Source organism: Peromyscus maniculatus, chromosome 18, assembly GCF_049852395.1.
Source record: "Peromyscus maniculatus bairdii isolate BWxNUB_F1_BW_parent chromosome 18, HU_Pman_BW_mat_3.1, whole genome shotgun sequence".
Classification (NCBI taxonomy): domain Eukaryota; kingdom Metazoa; phylum Chordata; class Mammalia; order Rodentia; family Cricetidae; genus Peromyscus; species Peromyscus maniculatus.
The window spans coordinates 41,860,656-41,885,616 of NC_134869.1; the positions used below are offsets into that span (position 1 = coordinate 41,860,656).

At 47.6% G+C, this 24,961-nt stretch overlaps 1 protein-coding gene across 2 annotated transcripts; it reads left to right on the forward strand.

The window, feature by feature from the left end:
* The first annotated feature begins 700 nt into the window (after window positions 1-700).
* Rab5b (RAB5B, member RAS oncogene family) lies at window positions 701-23,308 on the forward strand. 2 transcript variants are annotated; one of them, XM_006987325.4, is made up of 6 exons: window positions 701-850; window positions 13,340-13,594; window positions 17,345-17,496; window positions 17,687-17,809; window positions 18,977-19,070; window positions 20,857-23,308. In XM_006987325.4, the coding sequence occupies exons 2-6, from the start codon at window positions 13,432-13,434 to the stop codon at window positions 20,970-20,972; spliced, it is 648 nt and encodes a 215-aa protein (XP_006987387.1). In that variant the 5' UTR covers window positions 701-850; window positions 13,340-13,431; the 3' UTR covers window positions 20,973-23,308. The 2 variants fall into 2 exon arrangements, with proteins under 2 accessions (XP_006987387.1, XP_076410084.1); XM_076553969.1 differs by lacking the exon at window positions 701-850 and adding an exon at window positions 940-1,014.
* Window positions 23,309-24,961: the final 1,653 nt, after the last annotated feature.

The following is a 24,961-nucleotide window of genomic DNA, read 5'->3' on the forward strand; positions in this document are numbered from 1 at the left end:
CTCCTGTTCCCTAATGCTCCGCTAAAAAGACCCTATGCGGGAAAGCTCCTGGTTTCGGGTTCTTGGGGGGTCTCCAGCCTCGGGGCATGGGTAAGGCCCGCTTGGAGCTCCCTGTGTTGGCCGGGCTGGTCTGGAACTCGCGGAGACGCTAGGATTGAAGACGGGGGCCACCAAGCCCAGCTCGTGTCAAACTGAGCCCTGGTCTCAAGGAGCCCAGGCTAGCCCGTGAGAGAGCATGACCTAGAACTCCCGATCCTGCCGTCACCTCCCCGGGCTGGGACTAGACAGGCACGCCACGCCACGCCCGGCCCAAAGCCTTTCCAGGGCTGCTTTCGCGCCCGCCTTGCCTGCCACTCAAGTTGGGAAACTTCCCAGGACTGGTTAGGATTTCCTTTTTACCCGCCTCCTTCGCTCACCTGATTAGATGTTTACGAGTCAAAAGGCGGGGGAGGGGTGTCACGGGTGTCGCGGTCTTATTGGCCGACACCGGTGCCTGTCAGTGCCGCACCGCCCTCTTCCTCAGGCTCTCTCTCTCTAGTGGCTCCTCACTCCGTCCATCTTCAAGGCCCCCCGTCTAGGTATTGGCTTGCGACTTCGCCAATCAAACCTCTCGCCGTTAGTGGTTGGTGAGAGCCCCCGAAGCCCGCCTTTCTCCCGAAGATTGGCGGCCGGGCGCGCACACGGCCCACCCTCCACGGGAGGCGGGTGATCTTGCGATTGGCTGGAGCCCTCGCCCCGGCCCGGAGGAGGCGGCGGCGGAGGAGGAGCAGGGGGCAGGAGGTTTGGTTGAGCCGCAGCTGTTTGTCTGTTCCACACAGGCTTGGGCCCGACGGGGGAGACGGAGCCCCAGGTACCGAGCTGATGGAGCCCGCGAGGGCAGAGGCGGAGGCGGTCCGGAGAGGAGCGCAGCCGGGGCCTGCAGCACGGGCGGGGCGGGCCGGAGCCGGGGCCGGAGAGCCCCCTGGAGCGGGCAGACGGGGCGGCCCCGGCAGGCCTAGTGGGGGCGCTGAGGAGGTGATCGGCAGGGCTGGGAGCCGAGCCGCCTAGTCGGGGAGGCGGCCGGGCGCGGGCACCCGCAGCCGGCGAGGACCCGGGCCGGCCTTGCTGGCCCCTCGGAGCCCCGCGGTGCGGAGGGAGGAGCTGGGGCCCGGGGCCCCGCCGGCGAGGGCGGGCAGAGCCCGTTTGGCAGGAGGTGTGGAGGGGTCAGCGCGACGCCCAGCCCCGAGGGTAGCCGAGGCGGGGTCTCCGGAGACGGCCAGGGTCGGGCGGTCGGGGCGTCGGGGCGGGAGGCATTCTTTGCGGGGAGGGCGGCTGTGGGAGAGGGAACTGGGGGCTGCTCCGGTTTGGTCTCGGTGGAGGGAGAGCCTGAGTCGATGAGGAATGCATTGCTGAGCGAGGTCGCAGTAGAGGGAAGTAGAGGCAGGCAGGGCCTGGTATCGGTTATGGGAACTTCTGGAACGATGGGGGGGCATGGCCCTGCGTCCTGGAGTTCCCTACTCTTAGATGTGGTGGTTTGAAGTTTTGGGGTACTCGAGGGGTAGGAATGAAGACAAAGGTAAAACCATGTTCTCCGTGGTTCCAGGTTCAGCACCCCTGCAACAACTTTAGTTGGCCCAGGCCTCATAGCTGGTCTTGACTGCAGCTTGCTTTTTGTTTGGTTGGTTGGTAGTTTTTTTTTGTATTGCATGTACTGAGAAAGAACTAAGAATTTGGGGGTGCTTTGTCCAGTCTTTCCCACTCCATAATCTGGTCTGGGTTGACTATTCTTAACTCTTCCATAAAATTGGGGGACTCTGTCATCTGCATGGAAAGAGGTTTAGCGACCCCCAGCCACCGAAAACATGGACCATGTTTGTTGAAACTTCTTTGAAGTTTCTGTGAAATGCTTGGGCATTTCCTAGGCAGTTAATGGAGGTCTCCAGGCCTGGACCTGTGAGGTGATATCCCTACGGGGATTTGGGGAAGAGTTGAGAAGTTCCCTCCCAGAAAGTTGGCATCCTTTTCCCTTGTCCACTTCTTCAGGAGGCACTTTTGTGTGATTAGCTAGTTAGGTCGAACTCTGAGGTATAGGACAGAAGGATTATAGAGAATGAAGATGGCTTTAAAATTTATTACGTGTGTGTGTGTGTGTGTGTGTGTGTGTGTGTGTATAGATTAGATATATCTATACACATACACACATATGCGAATATATATATATATATATATATATATATATATATATATATATATGAGAAGGGGGAGGTTTACTGGACCTGTCAGTTTCCCATATATCATCAGACCCTGTTGGTTTCTCCCTTAGGGGCCTACCTCCTCTTTCTTTTCTATACTAATGCTATTTATCACTGCATTTATTGCTATATTTACATATAAAATACATTTTACATATTTATATTTAATATAAAGTTATATTTAATTTTATGTGTATGTATGTGCACCATATGGATTCAGGAGCCCTCAGAGGTCAGAAAAGATATTGGATCCCCTGGAACTGGAGTTACAGACAATTGTGAGCTGCCATGTGAGCGCTGGGAACCTAGAACCCAGGTCCTCTGCAAGAGCAGCCAGTGCCCTTAACCACTGAGCCATCTCTCCAGCTTGTATCACTACATTTCTTAATTACCAAAGTAATATATACATATTATAAAATGTTTAAGCTCTACAGAAATAAAATCCGAGTCTTTTCACACATAACATTTCATTTAGGACGGTTAGAGATATTAAATAGGACTAACCTTTCTGTTGAGGGATGTGCCAGCAAAGATGGATTTTTTTTTTCCTAAATTCTGTTCTGTCATTCCACAGTATTCTCCTCTTGGGTGATACTCTTTTATCGTCTATCAAATTCAGAACAAGCATAGAGCTGTCTCCGAGTTATCATTTGCCTTCTTCAGTACACACTCACACAGTCATGCACTGGGTAGCCTATAAACTGCCCGAATACACGAACAAAACTTTTTAATGGGCAGGAAGGAAACATTAAGGAAATCACTTTGTTTGGGACAGTTACTAGCATGTCTATCAGAGTGAAGAATCTGAAACGCCCAAATTTTCACAGTATGTGACTGTTTCTTCCTTATCAGAGTGATGGTTTTGGAAGAGGATCTTGTACCCGGCTTGTTACAGTGACCCAAGAAATTCCCATATGTCTCTGAATTTTAAATTGGGTTTCCTCCAAATTTAGAAGTACAGGAGACTTTTCATACTTCTACCTTATTAATTCAAGTTGACTCTTTCGACCTTTTGAAGCCATCTAATGTGCTAATTTTACAGTGTCCAGCAAAACTTTTCTCACCTACACAGCCAGTCCTGGAGAAAACTGCTGGGTTGTGTGTCTGTGTATTCATCCTCTAATCTTTACCATCTTTAAACCCGGATCATATCCTGACCTATTCTGTGTGTCCCTCTGTGGGATTGTTGTGCCCCCCCTCCCCTTAGAAACTTCTTTCAGGAAAAGATCGGAAAGCTGGGCATGGTGGTACTTGCCTTTGATTCCAGCATTCAGGAGGCTAAAGCAGGGTCCTGAGTTCAAGGCCAGGCCAAGCTACACAGCACTGTCACTACTGCCCAAAAGATTTTTTTAAAATCTGGGTCCTAGGATTATAGCCTAGTGGTAGAATGTAGGATTAACATTTACCAGATCCTGGATACAGAGAGAATAAGAATAAAGGTTGTATCAGGAATCGTTCAAACTTAAGATGTAGATAATTCATAATGACTTAAAATAATTATTTTCCGCCGGGCGGTGGTGGCGCACGCCTTTAATCCCAGCACTCGGGAGGCAGAGCCAGGCGGATCTCTGTGAGTTCGAGGCCAGCCTGGGCTACCAAGTGAGCTCCAGGAAAGGCGCAAAGCTACACAGAGAAACCCTGTCTCGAAAAAAAACCAAAAAAAAAAAAAAAAAAAAAAAATTATTTTCCAATGGCTTCTGCATATTTAGGGAGCTAAAGAGTGGACTCAGCAATGCAGAATTTCAAACACAGACCTGGAGTTAGAATGTGTGTGGAGATGAGGGCTTTTTCTCGTTGCCCCTGACATGCCCCATATCTTCTCTTTGCTGCAGCACAGGGATTACCCCTTGGTGGTGTGCTTGTCTGGATGTGTTGTTATCAATTTGCCTTCTGAGAAGGAAGCGCAGATGGGTAGGAGAGGCATGGGACACCGACTTCCTAATCCTAAGGCGTTTCGGGGGGAGCAGTCAGTGGTATAGCTTGCCCAGCATGTGTGAAGCCAAGCATAACTGACGTGTGAAACAGTGAACTTCAAGTAAGGAAATGCAGTGGCCGTCTGGCAGGAAGGATGCTCTAGAGCCACACATAATCATCTCCTGCTTCCCAAGAATGTTTCAGGGAAGATTTAGTCATTTACTGAATAGTTACTGAAAAAGGAGCCGCCCAGATGAGTAAAGTAGACTTCTGGGCTGGAATGTAGCTTTGGTTTAGGAGTTGTGGGTACCTGGCTGTATGGTGGTATGACTTTCGTTTCTAAACTTGTTTCTCAGGCATAGGGGTAAACACAGGTATAATGACCCAAAGCTTTTTTAAAAACCTCGGAGAGTTTTGTTTTTAGGGCCTAGGGTTTGCCTTCGTGTTACAGAGTCACAGTGGGTGTGATTAGGCCTTTCGAGACATAGTAACAAGTGACAGGAAAAGCAGTCAGCCCGTAAGAACTACAACAGCATCTTGGGGCAGTCACAAAGCACCTAAGAGGAGGACTGTGTCTGAAGCCTGTCAGAAACTCCCTAAACTGAACTAAAATCTACCCGGTGCCACTGAAGGGGAGGAGTTGATTGGGAAGGGTTACTTTGGCCTTAATTTCAGGAGCACTTAATGAACAACTACTACTGCCCTGAAGATTTATGATTACATAATTAAAAAAAATTCCACTGTTTGAGAAGTTAGTGATTTAGCAGCGCAAACAGATATAACTCTGTAATAGAAATGCAGTGTTGCTGGCAGGGAGATGGCCCGGCAGGTGAAGGATTTGTCACTAAGCTTAATGAGGCAAGTTTGAGTCCCAGAACCCACAGAGGAGAAAAATCAACTCCCAGAAGTTGTCCTCTGACCTCCACAAACGTACTGTGGCATTCAAACACACACACATGTGTGCACACATGCACAACAAATGTTTAAAAGATTTTTTTTTAAAGAAATACAATTTTGATCTTCCTTTTTAAAAAATATGGCCGGACGGTGGTGGCACACGCCTTTAATCCCAACACTCAGGAGGCAGAGCCAGGTGGATCTCTGTGAGTTCGAGGCCAGCCTGGGCTACCAAGTGAGTCCCAGGAAAGGCACAAAGCTACGCAGAGAAACCCTGTCTCGAAAAACCAAAAAAAAAAAAAAAAAAAAAAAGTGTGAATATATACATACTTATGTGTATGTTGTATATATTATCACCATGTATATACATGTATTTGTGTATGTAAAAACAGTAAAGAATTAACACAGTAAAATGCAGCATGCTGACCAAGCTCTCTATCACTGAGCTATATTTCCAGCTCTTAGTTTTACTTTTTTATTTTTTTTTAACTTTTTACTCTGAGACATGGTCCCACTAGGTTGCCCACACTGGTTTTAAATTTACTACCTAGGCAGACCTAACCTTTTTAGAAATTCATTTATTTTTATTTTATGTGAATGGGTGTTATACCTACATGTGTATATGTATATACAAGCCTACCTGGTGCCTCTGTAGGTCAAAATAGGTTGTCTGCTCCTTACAACTGGAGTATACTTGTAAGAACCCAGGTCCTCAGCAAGAGGTCTAGTGCTCAGCCATCTCTCTGGCCTCTCAGTCTTGGTCTTAATTAGCTTTTCTTTGGGACTGTAGAGCAAGAATGAGTTTTGCTGTAGTAAGAAGATAATTATGCAGTTTCACAGGTGGATGTTTGTACTCAACCTTATAAGTTTGGGTTTTGCTAAGCAGACAGATTAAGGAATGGCATTCTAATCTTTCCCAGGTCAATAATAGGGAGTTAGCACTACCATGCTGATAGGCGATAAGCATGCTCTTTGCCTTTTGGAGGAGTACAGGGGGACATGGAGGAGGCAGAGCTCTTGAGCCAGTGACTCACGGGGTAATACTAACCAGCAGAATTAAAGGGCTGAGCTAAGTAGTGCAAATCTCAGTTCAAGATTTTGGTGATTTGGGTCTAAACCAGGTTGGAAAAGAAATGAAGGCGTCTGTTGGCTTCTGTCCCATCTTCCTTTGGAAAAGCTCACCAGGTCCCACAGATTGCCGGTGTCCCTGTCCAGGCAGGGCTGACACAGAGGAGGAGTGGTCATCCTGTGGGAACAGTGTGAGACTAGATCTAGGGAAAGCCTGCTTTCCTAATGTGTTTTCAGTTCCAGAGCCAGCACTTCCTGAAGCTGAACTGAGGCAGAAGCTCTATCCAGTGTACGCTCATATTTGTATTTTGGTACCCTCTTCAAGCTAAGCATTTCCTGATTCCTTGAGAAGTACAGTGGAGGGGTTGGGACTTCTGAAGACTTAATTTTGATCCTTAAAACTCATGTAAAAAAAAGAAAAAAAAAACTGGCACACACTTGTAATCCCAGCACTGGAGAGGTGTAGACATAGGAAGGTCCTGAGGCTCACTGGCCATCCATCTAACCTAGCCTAACTGGTAAGCCAGCAAGAGACCCTATTTCAAAAAACCAGATGGACAGTGCAGGAGGAGAGTCTCAGGTCACCCTCTGGTCACCATGCATGCTTGTGTACAGGTTCAGTAGAGCTGGTGTGGGGGTAACTTTAATCCCAGCACTTGGGAGGCAGAGGCAGGCAAATCTCAATTTGAAGCCAGCCTGGGCTACAAAGTGATTTCTTTCCTTTTTTTTTTTTTTTTTAATCCTGGCATGATCAGACACTAGATGGCCTGGGAATTGAACCCAGGTCCTCTAGATCATCAGTCACTGCCTTAACCACTGAGCCACCTCGACAACTACAGAGTGATTTCCATGCCAGCCTGTCTTCAGCATCGACAGAAAGTGCAGTAGAGCTGGGTGTAGTGGTTTACATCATAATCCCAGCGTCTGGGCAGCTGAGACCAGGGTATCACCACAAGTATAAGACTGTCTTGTCTCCAAAAATGTTTAAAAACAAAATACAGTAAAGGAAGGCCAAGTTGAGTGGTACATGTCTGTAATCCCAGCACATAGAAGGCAAAAGCAGGTGGATTTTTCTGTTGTTTTATTCCAGACAGGGTCTCTCTGTGTAGCCCTGGCTGTCCTGGAACTCACTCTGTAGACTGGGCTGGCTTCAAACTCACAGAGATATATTCTGCCTGCCTCTGTCTCCTGAGTGCTGGGATTAAAGGCCACTGCCCAGCTAACAGATGGATTTTGAGTTGAAGACCAACCTAAGATACACAGCCACAGCCAGTCTCTCAAAAAAAATAAAATAAGTTGGGGAAAAAAAGAAAGGAAAAAGTATAGTGGTATAAGGGGGAGAAATACTGTTTAGCTGGCTATACTTGAATTTCTTTAGAGATGGTTTCTTTTTATAACAGTTCTGGCTGCCCTGGAACTCACAGAGATCTGCCTGCTTCTGCCTCCTGAGTACTAGGATTGAAGATGTCAGCCACCACTGCCCAGCCTATCTGGCTATACTTAACGCCTGACAGATTGACTTACTTTACGAGCCTCGATGTCCTGACTTCTAAAGTAGAGGCAGACTGTCTGAAGTATGGATTGGCTCTTATCTGGGTGACTGGCCTTACAAGGCTGTCATTTCAGACTGAGCAGAGTGTGGTGGCCATGTACTGGGAACTCTTGTTTATCGAGAGATGCTAGACCTCTAGACGTTTTACATACTTAGTGTAATTCCGCTAAGTTGAAGCAAGTCAAGGGGACCTGAGGAATGCAGTCTTGGTCTAGTTGGGACTGGCAGGCTAAGAAACTTTTCCTGTTACATCATCGTGTCACTGCCCGGTGGTGGCCTGTGGACAGACCCCAATCCTCCCAAGTTAAGGGATGTTTCATATGCCCCTCCTGTCTGTGGAGCTGCCTGTTCTTTTGGTCTTTCCATGTAACCCTGCCTAGGCTAGAACTCAGGAGACCGGGTTGGCTGTCAATTTGTATTTTTTATTTTTTCAGACAAGATCTCACTATGTAGCCTTGGCTGGCCTGGAATTCACAGAGATCCACCTGTCTCTGACTCACCTGTGCTGGAATTAAAGATGGATGCCACCACACCCTGCCTGACTTTGAATTTACGATCCTCTTGCCTCTGCCTCCTGCGTGTTGGGATAACAGATAGGCACTGATGTACTCGGCTTTGTTGTTTGTTTTTTTAGACAGATTCTCACTCATTGTGTAGCCCTGATTGGCCCTGAACTCTCAGCATCCTCCTGTCACTGTCCTGACTGCCGGGGATCGTCTGCTTGACCCTGTAGGCCCTCAGCTGCACTTCTGAGGAAGTTAAACTTGGTTGCTTCTGCTCTGCATGGAAAGTGGCCTCAGGTTGGAAGGTGGTGAAGGTGAGGCACCTGCTGCTTTGCTGTGGGTGACCTCGTCTACCCTTGGACGTGTTTGTAGATCTTAGCAGGCAGCATGTGATACCCTTGACTGGAGAACAGCCCTCTCTCCAGGACCTTGTTCTAACTGTGAAGGAGGAAGGTGACACCCACCTCTCCAGCCACAGCCAATCAACCCTGGAGGTTGATGGATGATTCTTTACAGCCAGAACACTGTTACTTCTTTTTTCTTTGCCTTTAAGTGGATCATCTGCCCATTGTCGACTCTTAGCCCACTCCCCACCCCCCAAAAAAAACCCCACACAACTGAGAATGATGTCGCAGGCCTGTAATCCCTGAACTCAGGAGTCAGGCAGGGCAGCTTGGGCTGCATAATAAGATCCCCACTCAGAATAAATAGGGGAGGAGATAGCTCAGCGGTTCTGAGCAGAGGACCCAGGTTCAGTTCCAACCTCACAGTCATCCGTAACTCTAGTTCTGGAGGATCTGATGCCTATTTCTGGCTTCCAAAGGTACCAGGAATACATATGGTATACATACATACATACATACATACAGGCAAAACATTGAACACAAAATAAAAAGAAAATCTTTAAAAAAAAAAAAAAAAAAGCCAGACCTGGTGGTGCATACCTTTAATTCCAGCACTGGAGTGTGGGAAAGGGGACACGCAAGCACGCATGCATGCACGCAATTGTGTACAGGTGTCCATGGAGGCTAGGGACATTGCATCACCCGAAACTGGAGTTACCAGTAGTTGTGAGCCACCAGCATGGGTGCTAAGAACTGAACTTGGATCCTCTTGAAGATCAGTACATACCCTTAACTGCAGAACCACCTCTGCAGCCCCGAAAGTTTGGTTGTCTTAGGTTTTAATTAAAAACTTAACCTTTATTTTTATTTGATGTGTGGGTATTCTGTCTGCATGTATGTCTTTGTACTCCATATATACAGTGCCCTCAGAGGCCAGAGGAGGGTGTTGGATTCCCTAGACTAGAGTTACAGAGCCACAGTGTAGGTGCTGGGAATCAAGCCTGGGTCCTCAGGAAGAGCAACCAGTGCTAACTGCTAAGCCATCTCCGTCACACAGGGTAGTCTATGTAGTCTAGGCTAGCCTCGGTCTCATTCTCTTGCCTCAGACTCCCAAATCCTAGGATCACAGGCATGCGTGATCATGCTGAGCTTGAATCTTACATGTCTGTTCTTCTGATCTTTGAGACTAGTTATTGCATTTAAAAATGATGTTTTTATAATCATGATGAGATTAATGATGGTTTATAGATTGGGTTGCCCCTCAGTTACAGATTGCTGAGGTCACATATTGAAGTGAGAGGTAGTCTTTTCTAACCTAGTAGTTATTAATCTCCAACCACCCAAGGTTGCTTAGAGGCAAGAAAGTTTGGTGACCTGTGAGCTATTGCTTGACTTCAATCTCTGGGATAACAAGGACTCGGTGACCCAAGTGTTCTCAGGATTCTCACTCTCCCCCGTGCGCCTGCTGTAAGAATTCACTCTGTCTTAGTGCCGTGCTTTCATAGTTTACAAAAGAAACATTGAGGCTTAATGTTCTTCCCCTTGGATCATATGCTCTGAAATTGATAAAGTATGAGGGAATGACTAGAAACTTCGTGTGTGTGTGTGTGTGTGTGTGTGTGTGTGTGTGTGTGTATGCACGTGCACGACAGAGAGAGAGACGGAGGTCACCTAGACTGCTCTTGAAATATACGTGTCATTGCTTTATGTATTTTTAATTTTTTTATTAGATGTGTGTGTGTGTGTGTGTGTGTGTGTGTATACATGTACAAGTGCATGTAGGTCACGGCAACTTGTGGGAGTTGGTTCTCTCTGCCACATGGGTTGCAGGGATCAAGCTTTTGTTTGTCAGGCTTATGGACGAGGGCCCACTGAGCCACTTCACCATACAATTTCATTTTTATTTTATTTATTACTGTGTGAGGGTGTGCATGTGTATAATGTGTGTGAGAGAGAGTGCCATGGCTCACAAATAGAGATCAGAGACAACTTTTGGGTCCATTCTCTCCTTCCACTGTGGGTTCCGAGGATTGGACTCAGGTCACTAAGGCTTTTCCCCACTGAGCCATATCTCTGGCTCTTGCCATCTGTTTTGAAATTTAGACATATAGTTCCTTCTCTCTTCCTAGAAGGTATTGAATATGTACCACAGAAAGATGTTTTTAGAAATAATTCATTCTCAGATACCTTTTTAAAAAATACTTTTATTTTATCTTTTTGAGGCAGGATCACTTGTTGCCAAGGCAGGCCTCAAACTCAAATTCCTTATGTAGCTGACAGTGATCTTGACTCCTCTTGCCTTCACCTCCCAAGTTCTGGGATTGCAGCCATTTGCTACCTCACCCAACACAGATTTCTCAAATGTTTGTAGAACTCTGGAAATTAAAGCATATTCATTCTTGGTTATTTTCACCGGTCTTCCCCTCCCCAAACACACTTACTAGATAAACTGAGGTTCAGAAGCCTAGGTGGGAAACTGAAGTCTCGGTGGCTTGAGTCACAGCAGAACAAACGGCTCGGACTCACCCCGTGACAACGGCCCGACTTTACGTGCCGTGCCGGGTTGTTTTTTACCTTAGTGATTGCTCTATTACAGAAGCAAGGTTGAGGAATCTTCTGCCCCCGGGAGCCTCTGTATTCAGTTCTCATCTAAATGGCATCTAAAATTGCTTCAATAACAATGATAGCTATAGGCTGGCCAGAGAGAACTCCATTCCGCCCCTCAGATTTCAAGATCACTAATGGTGTACAGCCCACAGTTCGAGACAGACTGCACAGTTGGTTAAGAAGCAAATTAGTTCTGGTTTGCCGTCATAGTTTTCAGATTTCTTGGGATAATTAATTGTGTGTGTCCATGTATGTAGGTACACCCACACGTACATGTGGAAGCCAGGTTAATCTGGAACTTGCCGTGTAGACCAGGCTGGCCTCTGCCTTTCAGATGTGCGACACCACACCCAGCCAGAGTATGAGTCTCTAGAAGAGTGGGGCATGAGGAGGGCAGCAGGATGGCTTAGCAGGTAAAGACTCCTGTTAAAGCCAGGCAACCCTGTTCAGTCCCTGGAACCCATGTGGTAGAAGGAGAGAACAAACTCCTGCAAATTGTCTTCTGACCGCCACACACACACCACGAGTGATTTAAAAGCTTTTGTTGTTGTTGCTGTTGCTGTTGTTTTGTTTTTGGAGACAGGGTTTCTCTGTGTAACAGCTCTGGCTGTCCTGGAACTCTGTTTGTAGACCAGGCTGGCCTCGAACTCACAGAGATCCACCTGCCTCTGCCTCCTGAGTGCTGGGATTAAAGGTGTGCACCACGGTGCTGTCGATTTAGAAATCTTTTAATGATACTGTGTCAGGATTACTAGGACTGGTGGTGTAGAGTAGTCTACACAGGGTCACAGTGATTTGTCATTCATCCTCTGCTGACTTCCTTTTTACCCTTCCCCTTTATTTCTATGTATCTTTTTCATATCTTGGATGCTCTGCAGGAATATACTAATAATTAGTATATGTGTAAATGTTATATATATATACAGGCATAGAATCAAGATATCAGAAAAAAGATCAAGGTATGGTGGTCCACACCTGAATTCCTGTAGATGAGGCCAGCCTAGGCTACATAATAAGCACCACACTAACTATATAGTGAGATCCTAGCTAAGAAAACTGAAGTGGGGTATAGCTCAGCAGTAAATTACTTGTCCAGCTTGTATCCCCAGAACCAACAAAAAAAGAAGAGGAAAAGAAAAAGACGCCCATAGCATACTGGGTGTCTGGTGTACCTGTGGTTGGACAGGCCGACTAAAGTTTGAATTTGCTGTGACTCAGAGAAAAAATTTGAAGACATGGTGGGGAATTAAAAATCTTTTCAGTTGCCGCTTCAGCTCCCTTGTCTGTTAGACTCCGGTGGGGCAGTCTTTATTGTAGACGCAGTTTGTCGCGTTTCGTGATCCTCCTGCCTCTGCCTCCCAAACGCTGGGATTACAGATAGACATCACCACACTCGCCCAAAGCAGGTCTTGTTTTGCTGTCCACCACCCTACCACTGAATGTCAGCTGTCTCGGACCTCATCAGAAGTGTGAGTGACCTTTTGGTGTTGGATAATTGCCAGACCAAGCTCTAGGAACAAGGAAATGAAGAGATTCTGTTCTTGTTCTGAAAAGTGACTTGGCACACCTGTGGTCGCAACACCCTGAAGAAGAGCAGGGAGATCACAGTAATTTCAAGAGCAGCCTGGTCTACAGAACAGTGAGCTCCAGGCCAGCCGGTACTATGCAGTGAGATCCTGTATCAGAAAACCAAAACAAGCTGGGCATAGGGTGCATGTGGGCCTGCAATTGTAGCACTTAAGGGGAGGTGAAGGCAGAAGGATCAGGAAGGAGTTCAGGTCACCAGAGCTATCTAGAAAGCCTGTTGAGTATGGTGGGTCATGCCTCTATTCACAGAACTTGAGAGACTGAGGCAGGAAAATTGTTCCAAAGCCAACCTGGGCTACAGACCAAAGTTTTTAGACCATTTCATTAAACAAAACAAAAAAGCTGGGCTGTGGTGGTGCACATCTTTGATCCCAGCACTCAGGAGGCAGAGGCAGGCGGATCTCTGTGAGCTCCAGAACAGCCAGGGTCACACAGAGAAACCCTGTCTCGAAAAACAAAACTTGCGCCTGGGGATTTAGCTCAGTGGTAGAGAGCTTGCTTAGCAAGCACAAGGCCCTGGGTTCGATTCTCAGCTCAAAAAAAAAAAAAAAAAAAAAAAAAAAAAAACTTGCTAAAGGGGAAAACTGGCTGCAGACTCGGGTCCTGTGTCTAATGTTATCCACTTCTTCCCTACAGGACTGCTGGAGCCTGGAAGCCCCTCCCCTCCCCTCCCCCTCTGCCGCTTTGTGGCACCCCTCCCTCCACCCTGCCCTACCGATAACCTGGCTATGACTAGCAGAAGTACAGCCAGGCCCAATGGGCAGCCCCAGGCCAGCAAAATATGCCAGTTCAAATTGGTCCTGCTGGGAGAGTCTGCAGTGGGGAAATCTAGCCTGGTGTTACGTTTTGTCAAAGGGCAGTTCCACGAGTACCAGGAAAGTACCATTGGAGGTGAGTTCAGTCCTTAGCGGGGTGAAAGGAACATCCAGAACTTGATTGTGGAATCGGCTCTCAGTACCATTTGTTATCCCAGAAATGGAAACCCTGCAGGAAGATCAGGTGTTCAAGACCGTCCTTAACGATACAGAGTTTGAGGCCAGCCTGGCCTGCATGAGGCCCTGTCACAATTTAAAAAAAAGAAAAGAAAAATCAGGCCAAGCATGGTGGCGCACGCCTTTAATTCCAGCACTCAGGAGGCAGAAGTAAACAGATCTCTGTGTGTTTGAGGCCAGCCTGGACTATATAGTAAGTATAGTTATGTACTATGTACATATATGTATAGGCTATGTAGAGAGACCCTGCCTCAAAATAAATCAATCAATCAAAATAAATCACAAATAAAAGCTGGGCCTGGTAGCTAGTGCCTCTAATCATACTTCGCAAGAGACCAAGACAGGGAGGTTGCTGCCGGAGGGTAAAGGCCAGGGATATTGCCTGGCTTTGTACCTTTTCTCTTTTTTCCCAGTGTAGTCTTGACTATCCTGGAACTCTTTGTAGACCAGGCTGGCCTCGAACTCAGAGATCCACCTGCTCTGCTTCCCGAGTGCTGGGACTAAAGGTGTGCACCTCCGCCACTCCCCAGCTGCTTTTACCTTTTTACATAATCCTGCAACAGGTCCAGGACACTTGTCCAGGGAAGGAATGATGTAGTTCTTGTAAGAGGTTTTTGTTGCAGTTTTTATTTTATTTTCCTCTTTTGTGTACGATGTCTTGCCTGCTCCTGTGTCTGTGCACCACTCGTGACTGGTGCTCATCTGGGCCAGAAGGGGTCTGGATCCCCTGGAACTGGAATGACAGGTGGTTGTGGGCCGTACTGTGGGTGGTAGGAACTGAACCCGATGCTCTGGAAGGGCAGCTAGTACTCTTGACCCCTGAGCCATCTCTCCACCCTACACTCTCCTACCCCACCCCACATGTTGAATTAGTGCCAAGAAAAAAGGTAGCAAACATGGAAAAGGCAGATGCTCCCATGGACTACATAGTAAGTCCAGCCAGCCTGGACCACAGAGTAAGATTCTGTTTCAGAGAAGAAAAAAAATTGTCAGAATGCCAAAAATTAGATATATGTGTGTTCATACTTCTGAAAAAAAAGTTTTCTAGAAAAAATAATCTTTATACATCAAGAAAATTTTCTGCCTTACTCCTCCCTATCATTTATTTTTATTTATATTTTTTGGTTTTTGGTTTTTCAAGACAGGGCTTCTCTGTGTAATAGCCCTGGCTGTCCTGGAACTCGCTTTATAGACCAGGCTGGCCTCGAACTCACAGAGATGTACCTGCCTCTGCCTCCCGAGTGCTGGGATTAAAGGTACCACTGCCAGGCTCTATCATCTTAATGCCAGTGAAGTTCCATTGAGTGACATCAGGAGAGATTAAAATTAGATCAGGGTGACATGGGAACACTCTGGAAGCTAAGGTAGGGGACTACTTCACGTTCCGGTTAGTCTGAGGCCACCTAACAAGACCTGTGTCAGACACCCAGGGATTTGAGAGGTGACTGAGAAGTTAAAAGCACACGTTTGTTTGGAGGGTAGGAGGGACAGACCCAAGTTTGGGCTGAGCAAGCCTCCTCAGGTGGCTCACAACCACCTGTAACTCCAGCCCCCAGGGATCTGGCACCTCTAGCACTGCCCACACAATACGTATAGTTTATAAAAACAGATATTTTAGAAACATATACATAATTTAAAATAAAGCCTTTAAAAACAAAACACTTAGGCCTATTGACACAGGCCTGTAATTTAAGCTCCTTGGTAGGCTAAGGCAGGAGGATCCAAGATCAAAACTTGTATGTGTCACAGAGTGAGTTCCAGATCAGTCCTCATTACAAACAAGACCCTGAGAAGAAAAAGGACGAGGAACATAGCAAGCATAGATTCATGTTCAGTCCCCAGGACTGTCCCACCAAAATTTTCAAATCCGTAATCGGATAGATCTCTTGATAAGCCACACCCACCTTAGTGTGCCCTTAAGCACTAGCACTCTTACTTAATAACCTTGTCTGTATTAAAACCGTTTCTAAAAAATATTCCTGGGAATGCTGGAGAGATGGCCCAGTGGTTAAGTGAGCTTGCTGTTCTTTCAGAAGCTCGAATCCCCAGTGTGGATCATCAGGTGGGCCACTCCAGGGGATCCCACGCCTCTTCTAATTTATGTAGGCATCTGCATTCCCATGCACATACCCATCATAGATACACAAATAAGTGGCGATTATTTTAAAAAGAAATAAAAATTGCCATTTTATGGGGGTGGGGGGCAGTGGGATATGGGCCAACAAGACAGCTCACAAGGTAAAGATGCTTGCTATGCTGGCCTGAGGCTGCAGTTCAGTCTCAGAACCCATGGGAAGGGGAGGGAGAGAGCCAGCCCCACAGGATTGCACCTTGGAAGTGTGCTGTCCTAGCCCATCCTCCTCGAGCTTTAAAGTCTTGTGGATTTGTTTGTTTGTTTAAGGCAGGGATCATGTAGCCCAGACCAGGAATGACCTTGTTTTCCTGATCCTCCTCCCTCTACTTCCCAAGCGCTAGAAAAACAGGTATGTCATGCCCTGAAAATATTCTCATTCTTTTTTTTTAGTTATTATTTTTATTACAGCATTTCTTTATGTAGCCCTGGCTGTCCTTAAACTCTGAGATCTTCCTGCCTCTGCCTCCCCAAGTGCTGGGCCACCGCCTAGCACTTCATTATTTCTTGCCCCTTAAGAAGGTTAGAATACCGCCAGGCGGTGGTGGCGCACGCCTTTAGTCCCAGCACTCGGGAGGCAGAGTCAGGCAGATCTCTGTGAGTTCGAGGCCGGCCTGGGCTACAGAGTGAGGTCCAGGAAAGGCGCAAAGCTACACAAAGAAACCCTGTCTCCAAAAACCAAAAAAAAAAAAAAAAAGGTTAGAATAAGCTGGGCAGTGGTGGCGCATGCCTTTAATCCCAGCATTTGGGAGGCAGAGGCAGGTGGATCCCAGTGAGTTCAAGGCCAGCCTGGTCTACACAAAGTGAGTTCTAGGACAGCCAAGACTGTTACACAGAAAAACCCTGTCTGGAAAAACAAAACAAAAACTAACAAAAAAGTTAGAACAAGCCCAGTGGTGGTGATATGTACCTTTAATCCTAAGGAGGCAGAGGCAGGGGGATCTCTGTGAGGTTGAAGCCAGCCTGGTCTACAAAGTGAGTTCCAGGACAGCCAGAGCTGTTATACAGAGAAACCCTGTCTCAGAAAAGAAAAACAAAGAATGACTGATGTCAGTGACAGGTGTACTCTCTATCCTTCACAACTTATGGTACTTACTGTTCCTTGGCTGGAAAACTTTCGTTTTCATGTATGTGTAACATGCATGCAGTGCCTGTGGAGGACAGAAGAGAGGGTCTGGTCCCGTGGACTGGAGTCAGAGACAGCTGTGAGCCATGTGGTTGCTGGGATTGAACCTGGGTCCTCTGAGAGCAGCAGTGTCTTGACTGCTGACCCTTTTGTTTGTATTTAACTCCAGCACTGAGGAGGCGGAGGCGGGCGGGTCTCTGACTTCGAGGCCAGCCTTAACGAGTTCCAAGAGCCTGCACTATTATTGAGACCCTTCTTGAATGAATGAATGAACAAATAATTGACGGGCCTGGGTGGGGCCTGGTCTTAGAATGAGAAGACATCATTTGAAGGGGAATAGGATCTTCCCATCCATCCTCCCACTTACAGCGTCTTCGTTTTCTTCTTCACAGCGGCCTTCCTCACCCAGTCTGTGTGTCTAGATGACACAACAGTCAAGTTTGAGATCTGGGACACAGCTGGGCAGGAGCGGTACCACAGTCTGGCCCCCATGTACTACAGGGGTGCCCAGGCCGCAATTGTGGTTTATGACATTACTAATCAGGTAAGTGGGCGTCTCCAGGAACTAAATTAGGTGGGGAGGAGGACACAGGTTCTAAAAGAGCAAAATAAAAGTACCAAGTCTGCTTCTAAGCACTAAGCCCGAGGAAGTAAATTATGAGGGAGGATGGTTTTGAGGGGATGACTGTGGGTCAGCACTCACTCCAGCTGTTCTCTCCTTCCTGTTTTCCTAGGAAACCTTTGCCCGGGCAAAGACCTGGGTGAAGGAGCTGCAGCGGCAGGCCAGCCCCAGCATCGTCATCGCCTTGGCGGGGAACAAAGCCGACCTCGCCAACAAGCGCATGGTGGAATACGAAGTAAGATGCCCAGAGCCCCTCCCTAACACTCTCGCTCTAGAGGTGGGACCTCCTTTTTCCAAACCCGTCTCCTGAAAACCTCATGTCAGTCACTCATTGTCTCGAGTCCTAACTGTACACCAAATTAGATACATCATCACTGTGACCATAATGGCAGCCAGGAGACTTTAAAGGAGTTAGAAGAAAATTGCAGATCAGAGGGGTAAGGAAATAACACTTGTAGGGTACCAGGGTAAAAACAGGAAGGAAGGAACAGTTAAATTTGAGGTAACAAACTATTTTCATGCCATAACCCAGATTCCAGTCAGTTCACCCTTCTCCATAGTTAAGATTTCTTGTACTGGGGAGGTGGTTCCGGTTGTGCAGTACCTGTGTGGTAAGCCTGAGGACTTGGGGTTCCCAGGACCCACATGGGAAAGGCATGGTAAGGTAGCACATGCCTGCAATCTCAGTGCTGGGGATTGGAGACTGGAGTGTCTCAGGGACTTGCTGCCAGCTACTCTGGCTAAAACAGTGACTTTCAAGTTCGGTGAGAGACATTATCTAAGTAATAAGGTGCTGGGCAGTGGTGACACACGCCTTTAATCCCAGCACTCAGGAGGCAGAGGCCAGCCTGGTCTGTAGAAGTTCCAGGACAGCCAGGGCTGTTACAAGAGAAACTCTGTATCTAAAAAATAAATAAATAAATAAACAATAAGGTGGGGACTAGTAAGAGGTCTAGCAGGTAAAGTTGCAAGCCTGGAGACCTGAGTTCAATCCCTGGAATCTGCATAAAGGTGGAAGGAGAGAACCACCTCCATCATTGACTCTGACCTCCACCAGCACACCACGGCCTTCAGGCCTGTATGTACAAACACATGCACACATGTACATGCATACAAACTGAATTAAAAAATAAGATGAAAAGCAATTGAGGAAGATATCCAAAGTTAACCTCTGGCCTATACATGCATGCATGTGCACACATCTGAACGTGAGTACACAAATAGATTCCTGACATCTCTTTGTTGAACTTAGTGGACATGGGTTTATTTTCAGGGAATAATTACCATATTACAGGTCTGGGACCAACTGGTACAAAGGGGCATTAAGAGGAGAGAAGGTAAAATATTCCCTCCAGAGTGCCGCAGGAGAGTAAAAAAGCAATACTACTTTCACCCTTTTTAGGAGGCTCAGGCATATGCAGATGACAACAGCTTATTATTTATGGAGACTTCCGCTAAGACGGCTATGAACGTGAATGATCTCTTCCTGGCAATAGGTAAGGTCAGAGTGGTTTGAGGTCTTCCTGTCTCCTCATCTAAATGTGTTTTTATAAATTACTATAGGGATGGGGTTGGAGATGTAGTGTGGTGGTCGAGTACTTCATGGGAGGTGGAAGGCCCAAGGTTTAGTAACCCAGCACTGCAAAGAAGCAAAACAAGAAACACTTAAACCTAAAGCTGGGCATGGTGATACATTCTTGTAATCCAGCACTTGGGAGGCCAAAACAGGAGGATTGCCACAGTCTGAAACTAACTGCACTAATAATCAGTACTAGGCCAGGGGTTCTCAATCTTCCTAACGCTGTGACCCTTTAATACAGTTCCTCATGTTGTGGTGACCCCAGCCATAAAATTACTTTGTTCTGTAATTTTGCTAATGTTTGAATCATGACGTAAATATCTGATATTCTACTTATAGATTGAGAACCACTGTACTAGGCCATAGCTGGGCATGGTGGTGCACACCTTTAATCCCTGCATTCAGGAGGTAGAGGCTGATCTCTGTGAGTTTGAGGCCAGCCTGGTCTATATAATTAATTCCAGGACAGCCAGAGAGACCCTATCTCAGGGGGAAAAAAGGAAGGAAGGAAGGAAAGAAAAAGAAAGAGGAAGAGAGGAAAAAAGATAGAAAAATACTAGGCCAGCCAGGCCTATGTGTTGAGACTTGTCTCAAAAGGAAAAAAAGAAAAGCTGGGAAGTGGTGGTGCACACCTTTAATCCCAGCACTGGGGAGGCAGAGGCAGGTGGATCTCTGTGAGTTGGAGGCCAGCCTGGGCTACAGAGCAAGTTCCAGAGAAACCCTGTCTTGAAAAACCAAAAGAAAAAGGGAGAAAAAAGGCAAATCAAAACAAACTCTTCAAACTGTCCTGCGTACAAGCTCAGGTGGGGCAGTGGCTGGAACAGGAAGGTTGTGAGGACGGGGTGAAGCAGGAAGGTTGTGAGGACGGGGTGAAGCAGGAAGGTTGTGAGGACGGGGTGAAGCAGGGAGATTGTGAGGACGGGGTGAAGCAGGAAGGTTGTGAGGACGGGGTGAAGCAGGAAGATTGTGAGGACGGGGTGAAGCAGGGAGATTGTGAGGACGGGGTGAAGCACACCTATAATCACAAAACTTGGGAAATGGAGGCGAGAGGATCAGGTCATCCTTGAATGTTTGGCAAGTGTGAGACCAATCTGGGCTATATGAGACCTTGCTTAAAAAAGTGGGCTGGAGAGATGGCTCAGTGATTAAGAGTACATACTGCTTTTGCAGAGGACCCACAATTGTTTCCAGGCACCCACATCAGGTAGCTCAAAACCACTCCAGCTCCAGAGGGTACGACAGCTCTGACCTCTGAGGGCGCCTGCGTTCGTGTGCGCATACCCACTCACACACATACATATAATTCAAAATAGAATAAAAAAGAAACCAAGAAACAAAAGTGGTGTGGTACTGTACACCTTGAATCCTACCATCTGGGAGGCTGAGACCAGAAGATGAAGAGTTTGAAGCTAATCTGGACTACAGAGTAAGAGAACCCAAGGTCAGAGGTAGAACAGTGAGTTCGATCCCCAGCACCATCCAACAAGAGAATCTCCAGCTGTAGAGACAGCGCCGCGTCCTTTTGTAACCTCCATCCTTTGGTGGCAGCTTAGCTCCTGTGTCCACTGAGGTTTGCAAATCTTGTGCCCTCTTCCGATGATTATTCTAACCTTGCTTTGCCCCACTCAGTAGTCTTTTTGTTTGGGGTGGAACATATATATGAGTAAACTCTGCCATGCTCTGTTCCATTCTCTTTATTTTAGCAAAGAAGTTGCCGAAGAGTGAACCCCAGAACCTGGGCGGTGCGGCGGGCCGGAGTCGGGGCGTGGACCTCCACGAGCAGTCCCCGCAGAACAAGAGCCAGTGTTGTAGCAACTGAGGGGGGCTGGCAGCAGACACGTGTGGAGTTAGCACGAGAGCTAAAACATAACCTCTCCATCCCCACCCTCAGCACACAGCCCCCACGGTAACAGCACACTGAGCCCCGGCTCCCGAGGGCCGCCTCCTGGCAGCCCCGTCATGGCACTTTTTAACGCTTCAGCAACCAACACCGGGCAGCTGTTGCCACTACTATGCCCTGCTCCGGGGTTTGGGGTCAGATCTCCCCAGGACCTTCCTTCCAAAACAAACTTTCTTCACTTCGTATTCTAGGTGCAAGACAGTGGCCTCCTCATTGTTACTCCCCGCCCGCCCTGTTCTTCCCAGTGTTGCAGGGAAGGCTTCTGTCTCCCACCTCTTCCCCCTCCATCACTCCCTGTTCTTGATCCTGTTTCCTCCTCTTCCCAAGATGATGGCAGGAAACCCAGGGACTGAGAAGGGAGACGGTGTGATTTTAGTTACATTAGGGGCCCTGCGGGGACAGTAAGGCTCAGACAGGGGGGTAAGGAAACATTTCTTTTTTTGTTTTATTTATCTGGTAGGAGTTTCTTGTCTGTGAGACACTGCAGCACCCGTGAGTTGGACTTGTGGAGGGTGACCCTGGGGAGGAGTGAGACTGGGGAGGCGAGTTCGCAGGCACCGTTGGGAGGCGTATCAGCTAACTGGATCAAGGTTGAGGTGCAGTGTTCTTCTGTGCTCTGGAACTCGTCCCAAGGCTGTCTTTCCTCACCTGGCCTCTTAGGTAGTCCTCCCCACCCACTCACCCCCACTCCAGTGTGGGGACTGGACCTCAGAGTGCTCCAAAGAATCTTCACTGGTTGCCTGCACCTCTCGCTCTGCTGTGATCAACCTGGAGGAGGTACCAGTTTCTGATACCACCCTCTGGTTTATACATAGGCATTCCCCACCCTGGCCTTGAGATGGCCTTCGCCCCAGACGCCATGCCCCTGCCGTTTGCACTTTAATTGATGGTAGTTCAGTCGGATACATGTTTTATGGGGGTTTTGATTGATTTACCTGTCCTTCAACCTTTTTAATTAAATGTAATCTGCAATGTATGAGGTTTGGGAGGCACTGTAGAGAACAGTATCAGCGACTGAAGCCCAGTGTGCACTGCTAGCCTCCTCGGATTCGGGCGTCTGTTCCTGGGTATAGGTTTGTCTGAGCAGCTGGGGAGCGGCCTCAGTCTAGCAAGGCCGTGGTGGGGGAGTGAAGAGGGTCGGGCAGAGGGAGGGGTCTATCTTCCCAGGTTCACACTCGACTTGCTGTATCTTACCATGTCTTTTCTACTTCCCTGTAAATACTTAGTCCTGATTCTCACTGTGCGGTCTGTTCTGTCTCCTATGGCCCTGCTTCCCTCTCTGTTAGTATCTTGAGTTCCTCCTTCACCTCCCCCTCAGTTAATCCGTGTACCACTAGGCTCCTGCCACAGAGGCCACTTGTTCTTTGACAGGCGCAGCTAGACTTGAAGGTGCCTCACCGCTGCCTTGTGTCATCAGAGGGCTTGGGTCCTTCCTGAGTCCTGGCCTCTGCATCCTTTGTTAGGTGTTTTAGGGTGTCTGTGGGAAGCCATCAAGGCAAGAGAGAACTCAGTTCTTTTGTGTGTTAGCCAGAATTTTGGGAAAATTTTCAGAGGAAAAGAAGAACCACAGTAACCTAGAGTTAGAACCTTTCTGTCCTTTGGCTTACAGACTGCCTTTTGTTCCAGAGCAGCTGAGGAATCCATGAAGCCAGGATTCTCAAGGACTCAGCTTAGGTTCTTCCACTTAGGCCTCAGTTCTCTTCCTTTTCCAGGGGCAGCCTTAGTTCTCACGGCCCGGAAGCACATGTTTCCAACTTTGTTTTCCTTGAACCTGTTAATCCCCAAAGCACCCAAGCGTATCCTGTTTACAAGTGGAGAATCTAGGGTGGCTTGTAGAAGTTTAATTCCTTCTCTGCAGTTTTTCCATGGGACAAAAGTGAAGATGTTTTAGTGCCTAGGGGCCGGGAAACCATTTCCCTAGGCTTTTCCCTCCCTCCCTCCCTCCCTCTCTTAGGAACAGTATTGGCCTTAGCTCCGGGGCCTGGCTGCTGCCCCTCTTCTCCTACCAGCTCTTCTGCCTTCGTTGGAGCTCTGTTGGGCTTGAGGGTGTTTGTTGTTCTCTCCTGCCCTCCTGTTACCTTTTTTCTTTTGATCAATTTTTAGGGGGAGGGGTCATCTTTTTTTGCCTTTATTTTTCCTAAGAAAGGGTTCGCCTTTCTTTCCCTCTCCTTCTAACATAACAATCGTGGTAACAGAATGCAACTGCTGATTTATCGATGTATTTAATGTAAGTAAAAAAGGAAAAAAAGAAAGTACATTGGACTGTTGTTTTGTTTTTACCATTTGTCTGCCTGATACTGAAAGGAAGCTGGGCGGCATGGGGGGGGGGGCGGCACACACCCTTTAATCCCAGGGCTCGGGAGGCAGAGGGGACAGACCTCTGAGTTCGAGGCCAGCCTGGTCTGCAGAGCAAGTTCCAGGACAGTCAGGGCTACACAGAGAACCCCTGCCTCGGAAACAAAAAATTGGGACAAAAGGGCCTAATGAAATTTCATGGACCCCTAACGTACCCTCCTCCCCATCTTGGCACCTCGTCATTTTCTCTGACCTTTTCATGGACACTCAACCAATTTGGAAAATAACCTTTTTTTGTTTTGTGAACTGTTCTGCTCAAAGACATCGATAACTTACCCAGCGCGACTTATCTTTTTGTGTGCAGTGGTGTGGTCTGTGGATCTCTTGAACCGCTGAGACTGAAAGAACGGCATGTCTGAACTGTTGGAAGAACTGTGCAATATATTTTTTTGCATTTTCCTAGGACTCATTTGTATATTAGTTTCTGAACTGGATCCATACCTAAAGATTCAAAAGAAAAAAGGGGGCTGAAGAGATGGCTCAGCAGTTAAGAGCACTGAATGCTCTTCCAGGGGACCTGGGTTCAATTCCCAGCAACCACATGGCAGCTCACAGCTGTCTAACTCCAGTTTCATGGCAAAATATGGGGAACCAGCCCCCACCATTATTTACCTCAGGGACTCTTAAGGAATGAGGGATAAGAAACTTAGTTAGAAATGGGGGGTGGGGGCAAAACAGAACACAAGGTAGACTCGGGTGGACCTGGATCCTTATCCACCAGCCCAGAATTTTATTCCAAAGGTCTGTTTATAACAATGCCAAGGGGTGGGGCAAAAGACCTCCCCCTTGCTGGTTAGACCCTCACAAAGACCTGGGACCCGGCCCCATGGTCCAATCAACCTCTTATGCAGTCCTGCTGGGAAACCTAATGGGCTCCAACAGCAAAACACCAATGCCCATTGAAAAAAGAAAAAGAAAAAAGATTCTTAGAAGATGGCTCAGTGGTTTAAAGCACTTGTTGCTCTTGGCAGAGTACCTGGGTTCAATTACCAGCGCCCACATGGTGGCTCACAACCATCCACAGCTCCAGTTCCAGGGGATCTGATGCCTTCTGGCCTCCATGGGCACCGGGTACATACATGGTGCATGTGCAAACTGCAGGAAAAACACTCGTATAAAATCTTAGACGACAAGCTGAATGAACTTGATGAAGTGTCTTCACCCCAAGAACAACAAATTTGCCTGGATCTGTTTTGGTTTCTTGTTTGTTTTCAAGCCAGTTTTCTCTGTGTATCCCTGGCTGTCCTGGATCTCGCTCTGTAGATCAAGCTGGCCTCGAACTCAGAGATCTGCTTGCCTCTGCCTCCCAAGTGCTGGCAATAAAGGCGTGCGCCGCCGCCGCCACCGCCGCCGCCGCCCGGCTCTGGATCTGTTTCTTATTTTAAGTTAGAATGTTCAGGGGACTGGTGTCAGCTAGCCCTTACTTTGCAGGCCATTTCTAATTCACCAGCTACGGGCCTTGGTCAGATTAGCACTCGGCTTCAGTCTCTTCATCTGTGAAGAAGAGAGTGTGAAGTCTGAGCCGGGTGTGGTACACACCTGTCATCCAGCAC